The sequence below is a fragment of the Nyctereutes procyonoides genome, unplaced genomic scaffold (assembly GCF_905146905.1).
Source record: "Nyctereutes procyonoides isolate TBG_1078 unplaced genomic scaffold, NYPRO_anot_genome, whole genome shotgun sequence".
In the NCBI taxonomy this organism is placed as follows: Eukaryota; Metazoa; Chordata; class Mammalia; order Carnivora; family Canidae; genus Nyctereutes; species Nyctereutes procyonoides.
Genome location: NW_026575049.1, coordinates 47,695,158 through 47,714,212, shown reverse-complemented (window position 1 = coordinate 47,714,212; position 19,055 = coordinate 47,695,158). Strand labels below are relative to the sequence as shown.

Below are 19,055 nucleotides of genomic sequence, written 5' to 3'. Positions count from 1 at the left end.
TGGGCTCCCGGTGCATGGAGCCTGCTTCTCCCTCTGCCTGTGTCTCTGCCTCTCTCTCTCTCTCTCTCTCTCTCTCTCTCTCTCTCTCTCTCTGACTATCATAAATAAATTTTAAAAAAATTAAAAAAAATTTGTTTTGGTGATACTTGTTTTATTGTGTTTAATTTTAGATTGTAAGCTCTTTGTGTTGTAAACTATATTTATAACTTACATTCTCTACAGTGTTTAAAGTCATGGACACACTTGTGCAATAAATATTTACCAGCTGTTAGAAGTCCTTACTAAGGCTTAGTGCCCCTCTGGCACAAATTACTGTACAGTTGTCGTCTTTGGCAGAAAGCTGATGTTGAAAATCTTGGCTAGAATGCTTTTGCTTAACCAAGACAAACCTCTGAAGTGTTGAATTAGTGAATATTTTTTTATTTGATAACAGGTTTTTGCAATATCTAAATTTTAATAATTCTTGTGGAATTTACATGCTCACCACAGATCACCTAAAGCTCTTAGCTCATTACATATTTCCAATAAGACATTGAATGCTTCTTTAGCTTTAATCTGTATCTCTGTTCATGTTCATTAATTGTCCATTATTTTTTCTTATTCTTTTTACAAGCAAACATATTTTTTCCTTAAACTTAAGAAGAAGCTCTGTTTTACACAGCATTAATTTTGATCTGATAAACGTTCTATATGTGGGATTCCTTCTCCCCACATGAGAAGAAAATTATGGCTAATGAAGATCTTTAAAAAGACACATTTCTTGTAATTCTTACTGTGAATAAAATGTTGAACATTTATTAATAAAGATAATGTCTTCCTCTCTTTTTGAAATTTCCTTCCTTTATAAGATATTGTAATACTTTGTAAAGCTCGGTAAACACTTTTTCCTACCTCTTACCCCTGACTATTAAATATGTAAACATCCTTTCCTTTACTGCTTAATTTTGTATACACTTTTTTTTTTTGTATACACTTTTCTAAACATAGTATTTCTAAACATTCTCCAGTGCTTCTTAGTGCTTCAGCATGGTAACGACTTACCCATTTAAATTAATATAGCCATCAGGTGTCCACCTTATTTTGTCTACATTTTTAAATGAAAGATCATTTATTGAGCTTAAGAAACAGCATTTAAGATCCTTGAACTGAATACTACTTCATAGGTATAGACCAACATGGTAGTACTTGCAAGAAAAGGAAATAAGGATGATCTCTAAAAAGCAAAGGTTTTTCTCTCTAGTTTGAAATGTTATGATCATACCACTAAAACTCTTTCAGGATTTTCTGCCTATTAAACAAGAAAACGAAAAATCACTTTCAGAAAACATGGATGCCTTTGAAAAAGTGAGAACAAAATTAGAAACACAGCCACAAGAAGAATATGAAATCATCAATGCAGAGGTAGGATATCTTAATGTCTTTTTTTTTTAATCTGGTTTTACCAATCAAGATGCAAATGTGATTCTAGACATAATCCCATATCAAAATTAAACTGCTTTAGTCTTTATACTGAAAAATTTAAACAACAAGGAATAAACAGTGCAATTTTTAAAACTGAAGATCAAAATTAATTTCTGTGTTAATTCTGGTTTTGGGGAACAGCCAATTCTGTTTTAAAATGTTTTAAATAATTCCAAGGAGATGTTCATATGAAACCATCATTTTTTTTTATTATTTGAAAAGATTTGATTGCTCTGTCTACACTTTTTTTTTTTAAATAAAAAGAAATTCACTTCAAGTAGTGTAATATCTTGAGAGCCAAATATTTGACCACTTACTGGTGTTACCACAGTCATAAATATCGTGTTGAAACAGACTGAACATTCATGTTGCAAATTTTTCAGTAAGACTGGAAAATAGAATCACAGCTTATAAATGAAAATCACATTCATAGTATAATGGAAATAACAGTAGGTTAAGAATTAGGAATTCCAGATTGAAAATAAGCCATTAGCTAGCAGGTAATAAGTGTGTCTTGCTACGTGAAGTCCTATCAATCAATCAATTGTATTTAACATGTAGGTATTAGACAAGAGCACTATTAATATATTGGGTAATATTCTCTCAACCTCAAGTTGTCTATATCTGTAACCCAACTTATGTCAACCCATTAGATGCATTGTATAAAATCAAATTGATGGGCTCCTGGGTGGTGTGGTTGCCTGGGTGTTGGATTCTTGGTTTTGGCTCAGGTCATAATCTCAGTTGTGGCATGGAGCCCCTTGTCAGTGAAGAGTCGCTTGAAACTCTCCCTCTGCCCCCTCCTTCCCACTTACTCACTTGCTCTCTCTTGCTCTTGAATAAGTCTTTTAAAAAAATCAAATTGAAACCATTTACAGTTGGTGGTGAGTGCATATTTTAGAAGAAAGAATCTCAGCAAGTTATTGGCTGGGTTTTCAGACTAACCTGAACCACTGTTTTCTTCATCTGCCTCATTTTGTATTACCTTAAAGATGCTGTTCAATCTTTTGTTAACTGAACCCCACCAAAGGGATGTCACATACTCCCAAAATACAGCTAAAGCAGTTTGTACCATCATAAGAACCGAAACAGATTTTGTTATGCCTTCTCTTTGTTGCCTCTTATATTTATATATTAGAAACTCCTTCACTAATTGTGAACGTATGAAAACCATATCTTAATTACTGTGTTGTAAAAAGTGATCCATTTTCTATTTTTTTATGTGTTCATTTGTAGGCTTCATTAGGTCTGCTTTTTATAAAAGATCTCATTTCTTCATCCTAAATGGTCAGACCATTAAACAATTAATTACTGTTTAAATTATTATTAAACCATTTGTTTGTTTTTTGTCAGGTTAAACATGGTGGTTTCGTTTATTATCAAGAAGGTTGCTGCTTGGTTCGTTCCAAAGATGAAGAAGGTACATCATAGTTTTTCCTTTTTTCCTAAAGTGTTCTGATTTTTCATATTTCACATTTTTCGTAGGAAATTTGATAGTAATTTCTCAAAGGCATAGGAAATATATATTTTAGATTATTTCTACTTTAAAAAAAATGATTAATTAATACCGGGGTTTGTTCAAGATACAGTTAACAGCTATACCTAAAAGCTTTGGAGGGAAGAATGGAGGTTTTTTTTTTTTTACCATCTCCAATATTCCAGGTACTATACTGGACATTTTACATGGATTATTCAGTGTTACTACATTCTGTTAACTTTCTAGTTCAATGTTATTACATTCTGTTAACTTTCTAGTTTCTCCATAGTCTATAAGTACTAGACTATATCTGTCAAATAACACATAGGCTGATGCATAGATTAACATTGAATAACATAGGCTAATATTAAATAAGAAATATCAGATTCTTGATTTCAAGCTGGTATCAGAGCTGAAGGAAGCCAGAATGTAGCCTCTTATAGAAGGGGAATGCAAATTCAAATTTAAAGATTTTTTTAAGTACATCTTGTGGAGTTATCACTTTCATACTTTTCTCTATGCAGCAGATAATGAAAATTATGAAGTATTATTCAATCTGGAGGAACTTAAATTAGATCAGCCCTTCATTGATTGTATCAGAGTTGCTCCTGATGAAAAATATGTAGCTGCTAAGATAAGAACTGAAGATTCTGAAGCATCCACCTGTATAGTTGTGAAGCTCAGTGATCAGCCTGTAATGGAAGCTTCTTTCCCAAATGTGTCCAGTTTTGGTAAGCCATCAAACAAAACAGTCTTCTGTGTTAGGCAACTATAAGAGACTTGTCTATACCTTTGAAACATAATTATTTGTCCATATGAATGAGAAGGTGAATGCCTAATCCTTTTATCCCTATGGACTCCATAGCTTCCTATCTATCTCTTATTCGGGAGACTTTCCCTTTAATTATATATCCAAATTCATGTTCACGTTTTTTTAAAATATTACAGCCAGAATCCAAGCTGTACAGCTTTGATGTATCAATAATTCTTTGCAAATTTACCATTCAGACACCTTTTTGCATACAAATTGTATTTTGTGTATTACTCAGCTTTAAATTTAGGTTTGTTTGTTTGTTTTAATTTCACATTATCTTCTCAAGCCATTAGAGCAGATTGCCCAGAGTTACTACCAACAAACTTTGGAACATGTTGAACTAACTTATTCATCAGTAGAAGTTGTGATATTTTGACTAAGAGAATCAACTTTAAATTTTCTTTTATCGGGACGCCTGTGTGGCTCAGCATTTGAGCATCTGCCTTCAGTTCAGGGTGTGATCCTGGAGCCCCTGGATCGAGTCCCGCATCGGGGCTCTCCTCAAGGAGCCTGCTTCTCCCTCTGCCTATGTCTCTGGCTCTCCCTCTCTGTGTCTCTCATGAATAAATAAATAAAATCTTATAAAAAATAAATAAATTTTCTTTTATCACTGAGTGATACATATGTTCATAGTTTATTTCCGTTTTCATTTTCTGCCTAATTTTCTCCATTGTTTAATAATTAAGCACTTTTGCAGTGAATTGAAATTATAGTCTAATTGATTCTGAAACCTACTTTTGGTGGAGAGGGGAGAGGACATGGAGAGGGAGGTACGGAGGGAGAGGGATAGAGTATCTTAAGCAAGCTTCACGCCCCGTACCAAGCCCCGCTTGTGGCTCAATCTCATGACCCCAAAATCATGACCTGAGCCAAAATCAAGAGTTGGATGTGTAATGGACTGAGCCATCCAGGTGCCCCCTGAAACATAAATTTTGTACATTTTAATCTCTCTAAAATCACGATGCATATTATACAGTGCTGTCTTACACAGTCACTGTCAGCCAGGTGGCAGTCATGATGTAATCGTGTGAAAACTCCTATTGACAGTTTCTGGTAAGATCAAGAAAACTCCAGCATTAAAATGTATTGGTAGTTTGAGATATCCTGTGGATTGAGGGAAGACAAAAAAGATTTAGGCATGAGAGAAAGTGATCCAGTGTTTCTTCAGACTTAAAGATTGTAGATGTAAACATAGTTCATCTCCTGTAAGCATGACTCTGACTGAACATTCCAATTCTTAATTAGAAACCTGAGAATGAGAACTGCTTGAAACCTTGGACTTGATGTAGCAACATTTTATTCTCCAAAAAAAGCTGACTTCTACATAACATTGGTTAGATCTGATCAAACCAGTGTTTGATTTACATTTCCAGGGATGAGCTTACACATCTCTTTTTTGGTGGCACTCAAGTTTGAATGTGTTGTGCCCTATTTTTCAACTGCAAGTAATATATAATCTATGATTCTTTAATTGTTTTCTTTCAGAATGGGTAAAGGATGAAGAAGAGGAAGATGTTTTATTCTACACCTTCCAGAGGAACCTTCGCTGTCATGATGTATATCGGGCAACTTTTGGTGATAACAAACGTAATGAACGTTTTTACACAGAAAAGGACCCAAGGTACTAGGATAATGCAATTAAATCTTTTTCTCCAGAGTTTTTCTCTAGTTATCTAAAGTGCTATTCTTGGGGGAAAATACATAAATAAATAAAGTGCTATTCTTAGTTGACATAAAATATTGATTTCAGCTGGAACCAGGTGTAATACATTAAGATGAGCATAATCATTCATTTATTAGTTGTTTGGATTCAAAATTGGAATCTCGTATTCATTCTCCACAGTGAACACAAATACACTATTAGACTGCAAAGACTAAGTTGCTAACATTCTCTGTAGACTGACACATGAAAAGAGTTGTTAATTAAATCTTTAATAGGGTTGCCATACTACATTTCTGAATCTTTTATAGGCCATAGGTAGAATAACATGGTGTCAGTTGCAAAGAATTCACTACTCATTTCATATAGATTATCTACCTTTTAAATTGTACTTTGAGCTGTGGTATCCACTGCTCTTTAAATTTCACTCTCCCCAGTTTTTTGGTAATTCCTCTTTACTTCCTTATTATCTAGGACTCGTGTCCCATATTACCGTTTAGCAGGCTTGGGAGGAAATGACAGTAAGTTTATCTGGCAAAATCCCTTGACTCTTACCCAGATAAATTTTTCCAAATGATTTATGAGAAATAAATTTTTCCTTAACACCAGGGTCCTGTCACCATATATGTTATTTAACAGTAAAGCTTGGACAATGAGCAGATTTTATTTTTTTCTATTTTCTTTTTTTTTTTTTTAAGATTTTATTTATTTATTCATGAGAGGCACACACAGAGAGAGGCAGAGGGAGAAGCAGGCTCCATGCAGGGAGCCCGACATGGGACTCGATCTTGGGACTCCAGGATCACACCCTGGGCCGAAGGCAGGTGCTAAACCACTGAGCCACCCAGGCGTCACTGAGTAGATTTTATAAGGAAAAAAATGACATCTATGTCAGTAGAATTAATAGTCAAAATTAACTCATTTCATGAAATTTCTCATCATTTCATGAAATTTCAGAACTGATAAGGATCTTAATGAAAATCTTATATAGCCCCTAGCCCCCTAGTTTTTATTAAGAATTTGAGGTCTAGAGAAATTCTATTATTCCAGACCATAGAACTAACATTCTTGGACTAGTAATGCTGTCATTGCTTTTTTAATTTTTTTCCTTCTCTGATAATGATTGTTTTTGAGAAATTATCAGAACAATTCATATGATTCCACTATTTTATGTATCGTCTTTCAAGGATATCTTTTGGAGACATGACAGTTTAAGCTAGTAATGTATTCTGTTATATCAATAACTTAGGACTACAGACCATTTGCCATCTTGTGAATGAAGCTCAGAATGAACACAGTAAGCTATATCCTTGAATAAGATACTTGTTTTCCATATATTGTTACCCATCCTAATTTCTAAGAGAAAAGTGGGAAAAAAAGTGGAAACTACTTGGTTTGTACATGCTTTTCTGCCCCTTAAGGAGCTAACCAGTTATGGGTAAGGCCTCATTTGACATTCAGAACCCTGATCTACAACACAAACGAGTCTGTAGATTCTTAACACTTTATAATCCCCAAATCCAGAGGGGAGGACCAAAAGGGAAAAGCAGAATACCCAAAGCGAAAATATAAAGGTCTTCAAAGAACTTGTAAAACACAGAGTTGCTACTTTACTGTGTTTGCTTTGATCCTTTTCTGTTCTCATAAGTAAAGTTTACCAAAGTATGTAATTTCCATTTACCTGCCCTTGGTGGTCCAGTTTTGGGTACCTGATTTTTTAAAAGGTATTGTCATTAATTTGCCAAAAAAGAACTCTTAAGCAACCACATTTATCTGCTTTGTTTCCAAGTGTTTGAGTAAATTTGGAAATATTTCCAGAGCCATTTAATTCACACATTCTAGGGAGAGCAGAACTATATAGATTCTAAAGGGAAAGATCAGAACAGAATTAGAAAACCTTTTTCAGTCACTGAAAAACACCTCCCTCACCACCACCAAAAACTATTACTGGTACAAATGCTGTTCACTATATGATTTACAGTTTGGTTCATCACTAGAAGCCAGAACAGAGCTAAGTTGAAAAAGCCTGGGAGGTTACTGAAACTGCCCTGGTCAAAAAAAAAAAGAAACTGCCCTGGTCATTTTTTTTTTTTTTTGAAGATGGGTCTTTTTTTTTTTTTAAGATTTTATTTATTTATTCATAGACACAGAGAGAGAGGCAGAGACACAGGCAGAGGGAGAGGGAGAAGCAGGCTCCATGCAGGGAGCCCGATGTGGGACTCGATCCCAGGTCTCTAGGATCACACCCCAGGCTGCTGGCAGCGCCAAACCGCTGTGCCATCGGGGCTGCCCCTGCCCTGGTCATTGAATGAAGACTGGGGGTCCAAACCCCAAAGATCCCAATGAGGACAAGTCAGGGTAACCTGGAATATATTAAACTGTACTAAACATTTGATGTCTTAGAAATTTCAAGTAAAAGGGATTTTAGAGGTAGACCTTTAATTTTTTTTTTTTAAGATTTTATTTATTTTTGCCAAAGAGAGTGTGCACACAAGCATGGGGGGTGGGGGGGGGAAGTGCTGGCAGCAGATGGAGAAGCAGACTCCTCGCCAGGCAAGGAGCTTGATGTGGGACTCAATCCCAGGACCCTGGAATCATGACCAGAACTGAAGGCAGATGCTTAGCCAATTGAGCCACCCAAGCACCCTGAGAAACAGACCTTTAACTACTTTTAGAAAGTAGTTTTTTGAAATCTAGAGACAGTTAAAGATTTACATGAAATTATACAGTTGATTAGGTAAAAAACCAGACTCCTGCATCTTCTAGTACTTGATACTGCTCTTCCTTTGCAGTAGAACCTAAATTCTTGTGTGAAAAATGAAATTAGCCTGGAATGTCCCCTTTTCCTCTACGTGGTAGATGGTTCTAGCCTTATTTCTTACACAGATTATATGATCTTGGACAAGCCATTTCTTGCTCAGTTTCTGTACCCTTGGTAATTACTTTACCTAGGTCATGCTTGGGATTTGGATAATGACACTCACATATTGATTCCAAAAGTCTTTCTGGTTTATTTTGTGCTTCTGTGTTTCTTCCATACCTATACCTATCTTTAAATATATTTATGCAAATTAAAAATCTTTGCAAATCATTTCAGACTCATCACTTAACATAGCCAATAATACTGCAGAATGGGAAATTAGAGTTTGCTACCCATGCAGGCATAACGGTCACAACCAGTGTAATTAATAAAAAGACGTGTTTGCTTATTAAAATTGAAATTGATTTTGTGTACTACAGCATGGTCCCTATATGTAATTTCATAAAAACAACCTAGAACTGCTAGATTATGAAGAGAGACTTGGTCACTTTTACCTTTGTGTCTTTATTGATAACTAGAATTCTAGGCCTGTATTATTGCCATTCATTGAGCCCATTGAGTAAATGGTGCACTTAGGTCAGTTTCTCTCTTTCAAGCTAAAATCTGAGTTCAGTGATGACTGTGAGTACATTTTAACCATTGGATTCTTAGCAGTATATAGCAGAATTTAAAGTGTATGTGACCTTATGGTAAACATAGAATAACATAAACTTGTCAAATCACTATGTTGTACACCTGAAACTAATGTAACATTGTACATCACCTATACTCAAAAAAAAAGTATGTGTTGCTACTAAATCATAAATTAAAATTAATTCAAAAATACCGTACTAGGTGAGAAAAATGAATAGTATGATATCAACTTATTTTTAACAGTATGCATAATTATTTTCATAATCAGGCAAAATATATTTCAAGTTTAAAAATAAGTATCAGAAAAAAAAAATAATAAGTGTCAGGGCAGCCCAGGTGGCTCAGTGATTTAGCGCTGACTTCAGCCCAGGGCATGATCCTGGAGACCCAGGATCGAGTCCTGCATCGGGCTCCCTGCATTGAGCCTGTTTCTCCCTCTGCCTGTGTCTCTGCCTCTCTCTTTCTCTCTGTGTCTCCCATGAATAGATAAATAAAATCTTTAAAAAAAAAAAAATATATATATATATATATATATATATATATATGAATGAATTGGCCTTAGTTCTTTACATTCCTTGTCTTTTCCTTGAATTAAAAGTTCTTTGATATCATTCTATAACTTGTTTTGTTATGCACACAAGATTATTTTTTTTAAAGATTTACTTTTTTCAGCTTTATTGAAATGTAATTAACATATAAGACAAGTTTAAGGTGTATGTGGTGATTTGATACATATACCTATTACAAAATGATTAACACAGAGAGGTAGTTAATATCTCAATCATCTCACAGATTACCACTTTTTTGTGTATGGTGGGAACATTTAAAATATACTGTCTTGGCTACTTTTGAGTATATAATACTGTACTGCTAGCTATAGTCATCATGCTGGACATTCAATCCCTACATCTTATTCATCTTATATAATTGAAGATATGGGGGCATCTGTCAGGCATTTGACTGTTGATTTCAGCTGAGGTCATGATTTCAGGGTTGTGAGAACATGCTCCACGTTAGGCTCTCCAGTGGGCCCTGGGCCACCCGTTCCCCCCCCCCCCAATGAATGAATGAATGAACAAACGAACCCTTTCTTGGTTATCTTCCCCCATTTCGCCCAGCTCTCAGCCCCTGGCCACCATTCTACTACTCTCTTTCTGTGAGTTTGGCTTTTGTAGGTTCCACATATAAGTGACATTATGCAGTATTTGTCTTTTTCTGTTTGACCTATTAGCATGAATGCCCTCAAGGTCAATCCATGTTGTGGCAAATGGCAGGATTTCCCTTTGTCATGGCTGAATAATACTCCACAGTTTGTGTGTGTGTGTGTGTGTGTGTGTGTGTGTGAGTGTGCGTTATTCATCCATCAGTGGACACTTCGGTGGTTTCCACATCTTGGCTATTGTTAATACTAGTGAACTTGGAAGGACAGACCAGACTCCCATTTCCTTTAGATAGTACCCAGAAGTGGGATGATTGAATCATATGGATTCAATCATATGAATCCTTTTTTGATTTAAGATTTTATTTGAGAGAGAGTGCACTTGCAAGCCGGATGAGGGGCAGAGAGAAAATGGGAAAGGGAGAAAATCTCAAACAGATTCCCTGGTGGGCACAGAATCCAACACAGGGCTTGATCCCATGACTCTAGGATCATGACCTAAGCTGAAACCAAGAGTCAGATGCCTAACTCACTAAACCATCCAGGTGCCTCTCCTTTTTAAATTTTTTTTGGAGAACCCCCCTTTTTTTTTGTCCTAATAGCTGTATCAGTTTCATTCTCACCAGCAGTACACAAGGGTTTCCTTTTTTCCACATACTCACTAATATCAGTTACCACTTACTATGTGTCTTTTTGATAATTCTAACATATGTTAGAAGTGATATTGTGATTTTGATTTGTATTTCCCTCATGATTAGTGATGTAGAACAACTTTTCATGTATCTGTTGGCCATTTGTATGTCTTTTGGAAAATGTCTCTTCAAGTCTTCTGCCCATTTTTAAGTAAGTTTTTTTTTGAGGTATAGAGGTTTCTTATATATTTTGAATGTTAACCCTTTATCAGATATATGGTTTGCAAATACTTTATCTCATTCCACAGGTTGCCTTTTCAATTTGTTGCTTCTTTTGCTATGTAGAAGCTTCTTAGTTGAATGTGGTCCCACTTACTTATCTATCTGTTTGTACTTATGGTATCATTAAAAAAAACATTGCCAAGACATTTATGTCAAGGAGCTTTTCCCCTATATTTTCTTCTAGGAGTTTCACAATGTCAGGTCTTATGGTTAAATCTATTTCAAGTTAATTTTTGTGAGTCGTGTATGATAGGGTCCAATTTTATTAGGATGGTAATTTCAAAAAAAGCTTTAAAAAAAGCTTAGGATTATCCAGTTTTCCCAGTGGTTTCTTTTTTTTTTTTTTTAAAGATATTATTTATTTATTCATGAGAGACACACAGAGAGAGGCAGAGACATAGGCAGAAGGAGAGGCAGGCTCCCTGCAGAGAGCCTGATGTGGGACTTGATCCCAGGACTCCAGGATCATGATCTGAGCCAAAGGCAGACACTCAACCACTGAGCCACCCTGACGTCCCTCCCAATAGTTTCTTGAAGAGATTTTCCATTCCCTTCTGAGTATTCTTGGCTCCCTTATCAAATAAATATATATATATGTAAGTATATATATTTATATGTATAAGCATTTACACACATATATATTATATGTATTTATATATTACATATAAATATATTTATATTGGTATATACTTATGTAAACAAATATACATATGTATTGACCATATATTCAAGAGTTTGTTTCTGTGTTCTCAATTCTGTTCCAGTGGTCCAAGTGTCTATTTTTTTAAGATTTATTTATTTATTAGAGACTGCACATAAGCAGTGAGGGAGGCAGAGGAAAAGAGAGAGAAAGTCTCAAGCAGAATCCCCACCAAGCATGGAGCTCAGTCTCATGACCCTGAGATTATGACCTGAGCTGAAACCAAAAGTCAGATGTTCAACTGACTGAGCACCACCCAGGAACCCCCCACCCCCACGCCAAGTATCTATTTTTATATCAGTACAATGCTGTTCTGATTAGTATAGCTTTGTAATAGAGTTTGGGATCAGAAAGTGTGATGCCTTTTACTACTTTCTCACAATTGCTTTGGCTATTTGAGATCTTTTGTAGTTCTCTACAAATTTGGGGATTATTTTTTCTATTTCTGTAAAAAATGCCGTTGGAAATTAGGGATTGAATTCAGAGTATAGATGGCTTTGGAAAGTGTGGACATTTTAATGATACTCATTCTTCTAAATCATGAGTATGTCCTATCTTTCCATTTATTTGTGTCTTTATTTTCTTTCATCAAAATCTTAAGTTTTCAATGTACAGATCATTTCCCTCTGTGATTATATTTATTCCTAAATGTTTGTTTTATGATGCTATTTTAAATGTGGTTATTTTATTTCTTTTTCAGACATTTTACTGTTAGTATATCAAAACACAACTGATTCTAGATGTTGATTTCACATCTGCAACTACTGAATTCATTTATTAGTTCTACAGTGAAACCTTTGAGGTTTTCTATATACAAAATCATACCACCTGCAAATCCTTCCTAATTTGGATGCTTTTTATTTCTTTTTCTTGCTTGATTGTCCTGGCTAACATTTCTAGTACTGTGTTAATTAGAAATAATGAGAGTGATTGTGTGTAGTTACTGATCTTAAGAGGAAGAAAAAACTGTTCAGCTTTTCACCATTGAATATGGTGTTAGCTATGGATTTGTCCATATATATGGACCTTTGTAACATATGGCCTTTGTAATGTTGAGTAACATTTGTTCCATATCCAGTTGTTGAGAGAATTTGAATCATGAATGGATTTTGAATTTTGTCACATGCTTTTTCTGTATTTATTGAGATCATGTGATTTTTATCTTTTATTCTATTACTGTATCACATTCATTGATTTGCATATGTTTGAACTATTTTTGTATCTCAGGGATTAATTTTACTTGAGCATGATGAATAATCTTTTCAGTGTGCTGTTGAATTAGTTTGCTTGCATTTTGTTGAGTATTTTTTATCTATATTCACCAAGGATATTGGATAGTTTTCTTATAGTGTCTTTATTTGGCTTTTGTAATGGGTAATACTGGCCTGGTAAAATGAGTTGAAAGTGTTTCCTTCTCTTTAATTTTTTTGGAATAGTTTAAAAAGGATTGATGCTAATTCTTTAAAAGTTTAGTAGAGGGATCCCTCGGTGGCTCAGCAATTTAGTGCCTGCCTTTAGCCCAGGGCATGATCCTGGAATCCAAGGATCGAGTCCCACATTGGGCTCCCTGTGTGGAGCCTGCTTCTCCCTCTGCCTGTGTCTCTGCTCCCGCCCCCCCCCATGAATGAATAAATAAAATCTTTTTTAAAAAAATGTTTAGTAGATTTCACCAGTGAGTCCATCTAGTCCCAGGCTTTTCTTTGCTGAGAAATTTTTTATTACTAATTCATTCTCCTTATTCTTTTAAATATTTTATTTATTCATGAGAGACACAGAGAGAGACATCAAGACATAGGCAGAGAGAGAAGCAGGCTCCCTGTGTGGAGCCCAATGTGGGACTTGATTCCAGGACCCAGGGATCATGACCTGAGCCAAGGGCAGATGCCCAAACACTGAGCCACCCAGGCATCCCTCTCCTTAATCTTTATTGGGCTGTTCAAAATTTCTATTTCTTCATGATTTAGTCTTGATAGGTTGTTTCTAGGAATTTATTCATTTTTTCTAAGTTATTTAATTTGTTGGCATGTAATTATCCATGATAATCTTATGCTCCTTTTGATTCCATGCTATTAGCTGTAATGTGTCCTCTTCCTTTCTGATTTTGAGTCTTCTTTTTTCCTTGGGTAGCTAAAAGTTTGTCAGTTTTATCTTTTCAAAAAGTGGCTCTTAGTTTTGTTCATCTTTTCTCTTGTTTTTCTGGTCTCTTTAATTTACTTCTGCTCTGATCTTTGTTCCTTTCTTCTGCTAACATTGGACTTATTTTTTGTTTTTCTAATTTTGGGGGGCATAATGTTAGATCGTTTATCTGAGATATTTCCCTTTTTTTTTTTTTTAAGTAGGCTCCACACCCAAGGTAGGGCTTGAACTCACTACCCTGAGATCAAGAGTTGCATACTCTACCAACTAAGCCAGCCAGATGCCCCTATTTGAATCTTTTTAAGATTTATTTTTTTTAATTTTTTTTTGTAATTTTTATTTATTTATGATAGTAGAGAGAGAGAGAGGCAGAGACATAGGCAGAGGGAGAAGCAGGCTCCATGCACGGGAGCCCGACATGGGATTCGATCCCGGGCCTCCAGGATCGCGCCCTGGGCCAAAGGCAGGTGCCAAACCGCTGCGCCACCCAGGGATCCCCTAAGATTTATTTATTTGAGGGGCACCTGGGTGACTCAGTTGGTTAAATGTCTGCCTTAGGCTCAGGTCATGATCCCAGGGTACTGGGATCGGGCCCTGAATCAGTCTCCCTGCTCCATAAGAAGCCTGCTTCTCCCTGTTCTTCTGCCCCTCCCCCCTGCTCATGCACTCCACCCCTGCAACTCCCCCAAATAAATGGATAAAATCTTTTTTTAAAAAAAAAGTAAGCCTTAAAAAAAAGAAGGTTTATTTATTTGAGAGAAAGAGTGGTGGGAAGGGGCAGAGAGAGTGAAACTTAAGCAGACTCCATGCTGAGCACAGAGCCCAGTGTGGGCCTTGAGTTCCCAATCTTGAGATTACAACCTGAGATGAAAACCAAGAGTAGTCAGAGACTTAACCCACTGTATCACCCAGGCACCCCAAGATATTTCTTAATGTAGGCATTTATCACTATAAACTTCCCTCTTAGAAGTACTTTTGCTGTATCCCTAAGTTTTGGTATGTTATATTGCTATTTTCATTTGTCCGAAATTGTTTTTTACTTCCATTTTTATTTCTTTGACTCATTGCTTAATCAATGGTGTATTACTTAATTTCCATGTATTTGTGAATTTTCCAGATTTTCTCTTATGAATTACTATTGTGGTTAGAAAAGATACTTGGTATGAGTTCAGTCTTCTTTAATTTGATAATAATTGTTTTGTGACCTAACATGATCTGTCATGGAGACTATTCCTTTTATTCTGTTAATGTATAACTTAAGAAGAATGTATTCAGCTGCTGTTGAATGGAATGGTCTGTATATGTCTGTTACATCCACTTTGTCATAAGTGTACATAGTTCAAATCCAACATTTTCGTACTGATTTCTGTCTGGGTGATCTCTGCATTGTTGAAATGGGGTATTACAGTCCCCTGCTATTATTGTATTGTCTATTTTTCCCTTCAGATCTGTTGGTATTTGCTTAATCCATTTAGGCGCTCTGATATTGAGTGCATATAGGCATACCTTGTTTATTGCACTTCACAAAGTGCTTTTTGTTGCAATCCTGTGTGGAGCAAGCCTATTGGCACCATTTTTTCAACAGCACTTGCTCACTTCATGTCTCTGTCACTTTTTGGTAGTTATTATGATATTTCAAACTTTTTCATTATTTGCTTATGGAGAATCTGTAATCAATGATTACCACTCCCTGAAAGTTAAGATAATGATTAGCATATTTGCAACTCTTATATCCTCTTGATGAACTGACCTTTTTATCATTATATGATGACCTTTTTTTTTTAATATAATGGCCTTTATCTCCTGTTAACAGCTTTTGAGTTAAAGTGTATTCTTTTTAATCTGATATTAATATGGCTACTCCTGCTCTCTTTTGGTTTCTACTTGCATGAAATTCCTTTTTACATGCTCTCATCTTGAGCCTGTATGTGTCCTTGATGCCGAAGTGAATCTCATATAGGCATTATATAGTTGGGTCTTTTTATCTGTCTATTCAACCAGTCTGTGCCATTTGATTGGAGAACTTAATCCATTTACATTCAGAGTAATCATTGATAGGTAAGAACTTAATAATGCCATCTTATTAGTGTTTTCTAAATATTTGGTAGTTCCCATACTCCTTTCTTCCACTTTTGCTATCTTCCTTTGTGAATTTACAATTTTCTGTAGTGCTATGGTTTGATTCCCTTCTTTTTATCTTTTGTATGTTTTCTGTAGGTTTTTGCTTTGTGGTTACCATGACTTGTCTTCTCTTTCTAAGGAAATTTTACCTGTAAAGCCAGTTGTATTTTGACACTCATATGACCACATTATCTGCCAAGTAATTGACCAAGTAATTTATCTTTTGATTACCTGTGTCATCATCAAACAAAAATAAATAGATAAAAAGTATTGAAAATAGCAAAGATAGTGTTGAAAATAAAGAGCAAGCCAAGAGTAAGAGACTTGTCCTACAATCATGTATTAAAACACATGAACCTACAATAGTTAATACAAATTGACAGACGTATAATAGAAACCGGAATAGGTAACTCTACAATTTATATGTATAAAAACTTATATGAAAGGGACGCCTGGGTGGCTCAGCAGTTGAGCATCTGCCTTCAGCTCAAGGCGTGATCCTGAGGTCCTGGGATCAAGTCCCGCATTGGGCTCCCTGCATGGAGCCTGCTTCTCCCTCTGCCTGTGTCTCTGCCTCTTTCTCTCTCTGTGTGTCTCATGAATAAATAAATAAAATCTTTTTAATAAATAAATAATAAAAACAACTTACAGGATAAAGAGACATCACAGACTAATGAAAAATGAATGGGTATTATTAAAGATTTATTTATTTGAGAGAGAATGCACTTGATGCACAAGTGGGGAAAAAGGAAAAAAGCAGACTCCCTGCTGAGTGCAAAGCCCAACACAGGGCTCTATCCTAGGAACCTGAGGTCATGGCCTCAGGAGAAATGAAGAATCAAGGACACCTGGGTGGCTCAGTGGTTAAGCAGCTGCCTTTGGCTCAGGTCATGATCCTGGGGTCCTGGGATCATGTCCTACATCAGACTCCCCAGAGGGACCCTGCTTCTCCCTCTGCCCATGTCCCTGCCTCTTTCTCTGTCTCTCATGAATAAATAAATAAATATTTAAAAAAAAGAAAGAAATGAAGAGTTGGATACTTAACTGACTGAGCCACCCAGGTGCCCCTGAATGGGTATTATTTTTTAATGGTATAGGAAATAATATGTGGACAAAAATAATTTTCATCAGGATACTTGGGTGGCTCAGTCAGTTGAGCATCCCACTCTTGAATTTGGCTCAGGTCATGATATCAGGGTTGTTAGATCAAGCCCCATGTCAAGTTCCATGATGGGCATGGAGCCTGCTTAAGATTCTCTGTCCCTTCCCACCCCTGCTTAAATTTTTCATCACTTTGTGTATCAGCATACATTCCTAAAAGATTTAAAGAATCAATTGATAAAACTATCCAAAACCTAGATGACATTATAAGTACCTAACTTAACTTGGATAAAATATTTCCAAAGCATAAAATCAATAGAAGAAATTACAAAGGGCACCTGGGTGGCTCAGGGGTTGAGGGGCTGCCTTTTGACTCAGGTTGTGGTCCCGGGATCCTGGGATCGAGTCCCGCATGAGACTCCCTGCAGGGAGCCTGCTTCTCCCTCTGCCTGTGTCTCTGCCTCTCTGTGTGTGTCTCTCATGAATAAATAAATAAAAATCTTTAAAAAAAAAAAAAGAAATTACAAAAGGTGTGACAGTATTCTTGGTTACCGAAAATATTAAACTTTTACGTCAGAAGCCATTATAAACAAAATCCAGATGGCAAAATGGGGGAAAGTATTTTCAGCAAAAGGGCAAGTTAATATCCTTAATTTATGAAGTGATGTTTATAGACTAATAATTTAAACTACATCCCAAATTTAAAATGGACAAGGACACATTCCAGAAGAAATAAAATTGACAAACATGTTAATGGCCAATACAGAAGGAATATTAGCCATGCTTGGGGTGCCTGGGTGGCTTACTCAGTTAAGCATCTGTCTTCAGCTCAGGTCATGATGGGATCGAATCCCACATCGGTATCCTTGCTCTGCAGAGAGCCTGCTTTTCCCTCTCCTTCTACCTGTGGCTCCCTACTTGTGCTACCTCTACCTCTCTGTGTCAAAAATATAAATAAAATTGGGATGCCTGGGTGGCTCAGTGGTTGAGTGTCTGCCTTCAGCTCAGGGTGTGATCCTGGAGTTCTGGGATCAAGTCAGTCCCACATCAAGCTCCCTGCATGGAGCCTGCTTCTCTCTCTGCCTATGTCTCTGCCTCTTTCTGTGTCTCTCATGAATAAATAAATAAAATATTTTAAGAACATAAGTAAATAAAATCTTTAAAATCTTTTTTAAAAATTAGCCATGCTTATCTCTGTGTTGTAAGATCCAGGATTATCATTCTTCTCTGTATTTTTCAGTATTTTCAGTATGGATTAATAATAAAAATAGAGGGCACCCCAGGTGGCTCAGCAGTTTAGTGCCACCTTCAGCCCAGGGTGTGATCCTGGAGACCTGGGATCGAGTCCCACATCGGGCTCCCTGCATGGAGCCTGCTTCTCTTCTCCCTCTGCCTGTGTCTCTGCCTCTCTCCCTCTCTCTGTGTCTCTCATGAATAAATAAAATCTTTAAAAAAAATAATAATATATAGGGATCCCTGGGTGGCGCAGCGGTTTGGCGCCTGCCTTTGGCCCAGGGCGCGATCCTGGAGACCCGGGATCGAATCCCACATCGGGCTCCCAGTGCATGGAGCCTGCTTCTCCCTCTGCCTATGTCTCTGCCTCTCTCTCTCTCTCTCTCTCTGTGAGTATCATAAATAAAAATAATAATAATAATATATAAATACAGCATTTAAAGACATCCAGTCAATATGTCAGTCTGAATTAATATAATGTTCTTGGGATATCATTTGATTTATGTGTCAAGAGTCATTAAAAAGGGCTCAGCGGTTTGTGGTCCTGGAGACCAGGGATCAAGTCCCACTTCAGGCTCCCTGTATGGAATGTAGCCTGCTTCTCCCTCTGTCTGTGTCTGTGCCTCTCTTTCTTGTATCTCTCATGAATAAATAAATAAAATCTTAAAAAAAAGTCATTAAAAATATTGTTTAATTAAATTAGTATTTCCATTATTAAGAATTTGTCTCAGGGAAATAACTGTAAAGGCCAGGGAGGAAGAACTGTCTTCGTGAAGTTCTCTGTTATGTTCTCTATTATAATGAATTTATAATAATATTATAAAC

At 36.3% G+C, this 19,055-nt stretch overlaps 1 protein-coding gene across 8 annotated transcripts in view; it reads left to right on the top strand.

The window, feature by feature from the left end:
* The window catches only part of PREPL (prolyl endopeptidase like), a 65,049-nt gene that overhangs the window by 11,692 nt on the left and 34,302 nt on the right, over positions 1-19,055 (top strand). For 7 of the 8 annotated variants that reach the window (XR_008664845.1, XR_008664844.1, XR_008664843.1 and 4 more), the window contains 4 exons: positions 1,279-1,401; positions 2,815-2,881; positions 3,463-3,669; positions 5,238-5,373. Coding sequence is in view for 5 of the 8 variants with exons in the window: in XM_055328275.1 (XP_055184250.1) it covers positions 1,279-1,401; positions 2,815-2,881; positions 3,463-3,669; positions 5,238-5,373 (533 nt within the window). In the remaining 3 variants the exon portion in view is untranslated. The remainder of the gene's footprint in view (positions 1-1,278; positions 1,402-2,814; positions 2,882-3,462; positions 3,670-5,237; positions 5,374-19,055) is intronic. The other variant, XM_055328278.1, reaches the window with a different exon arrangement.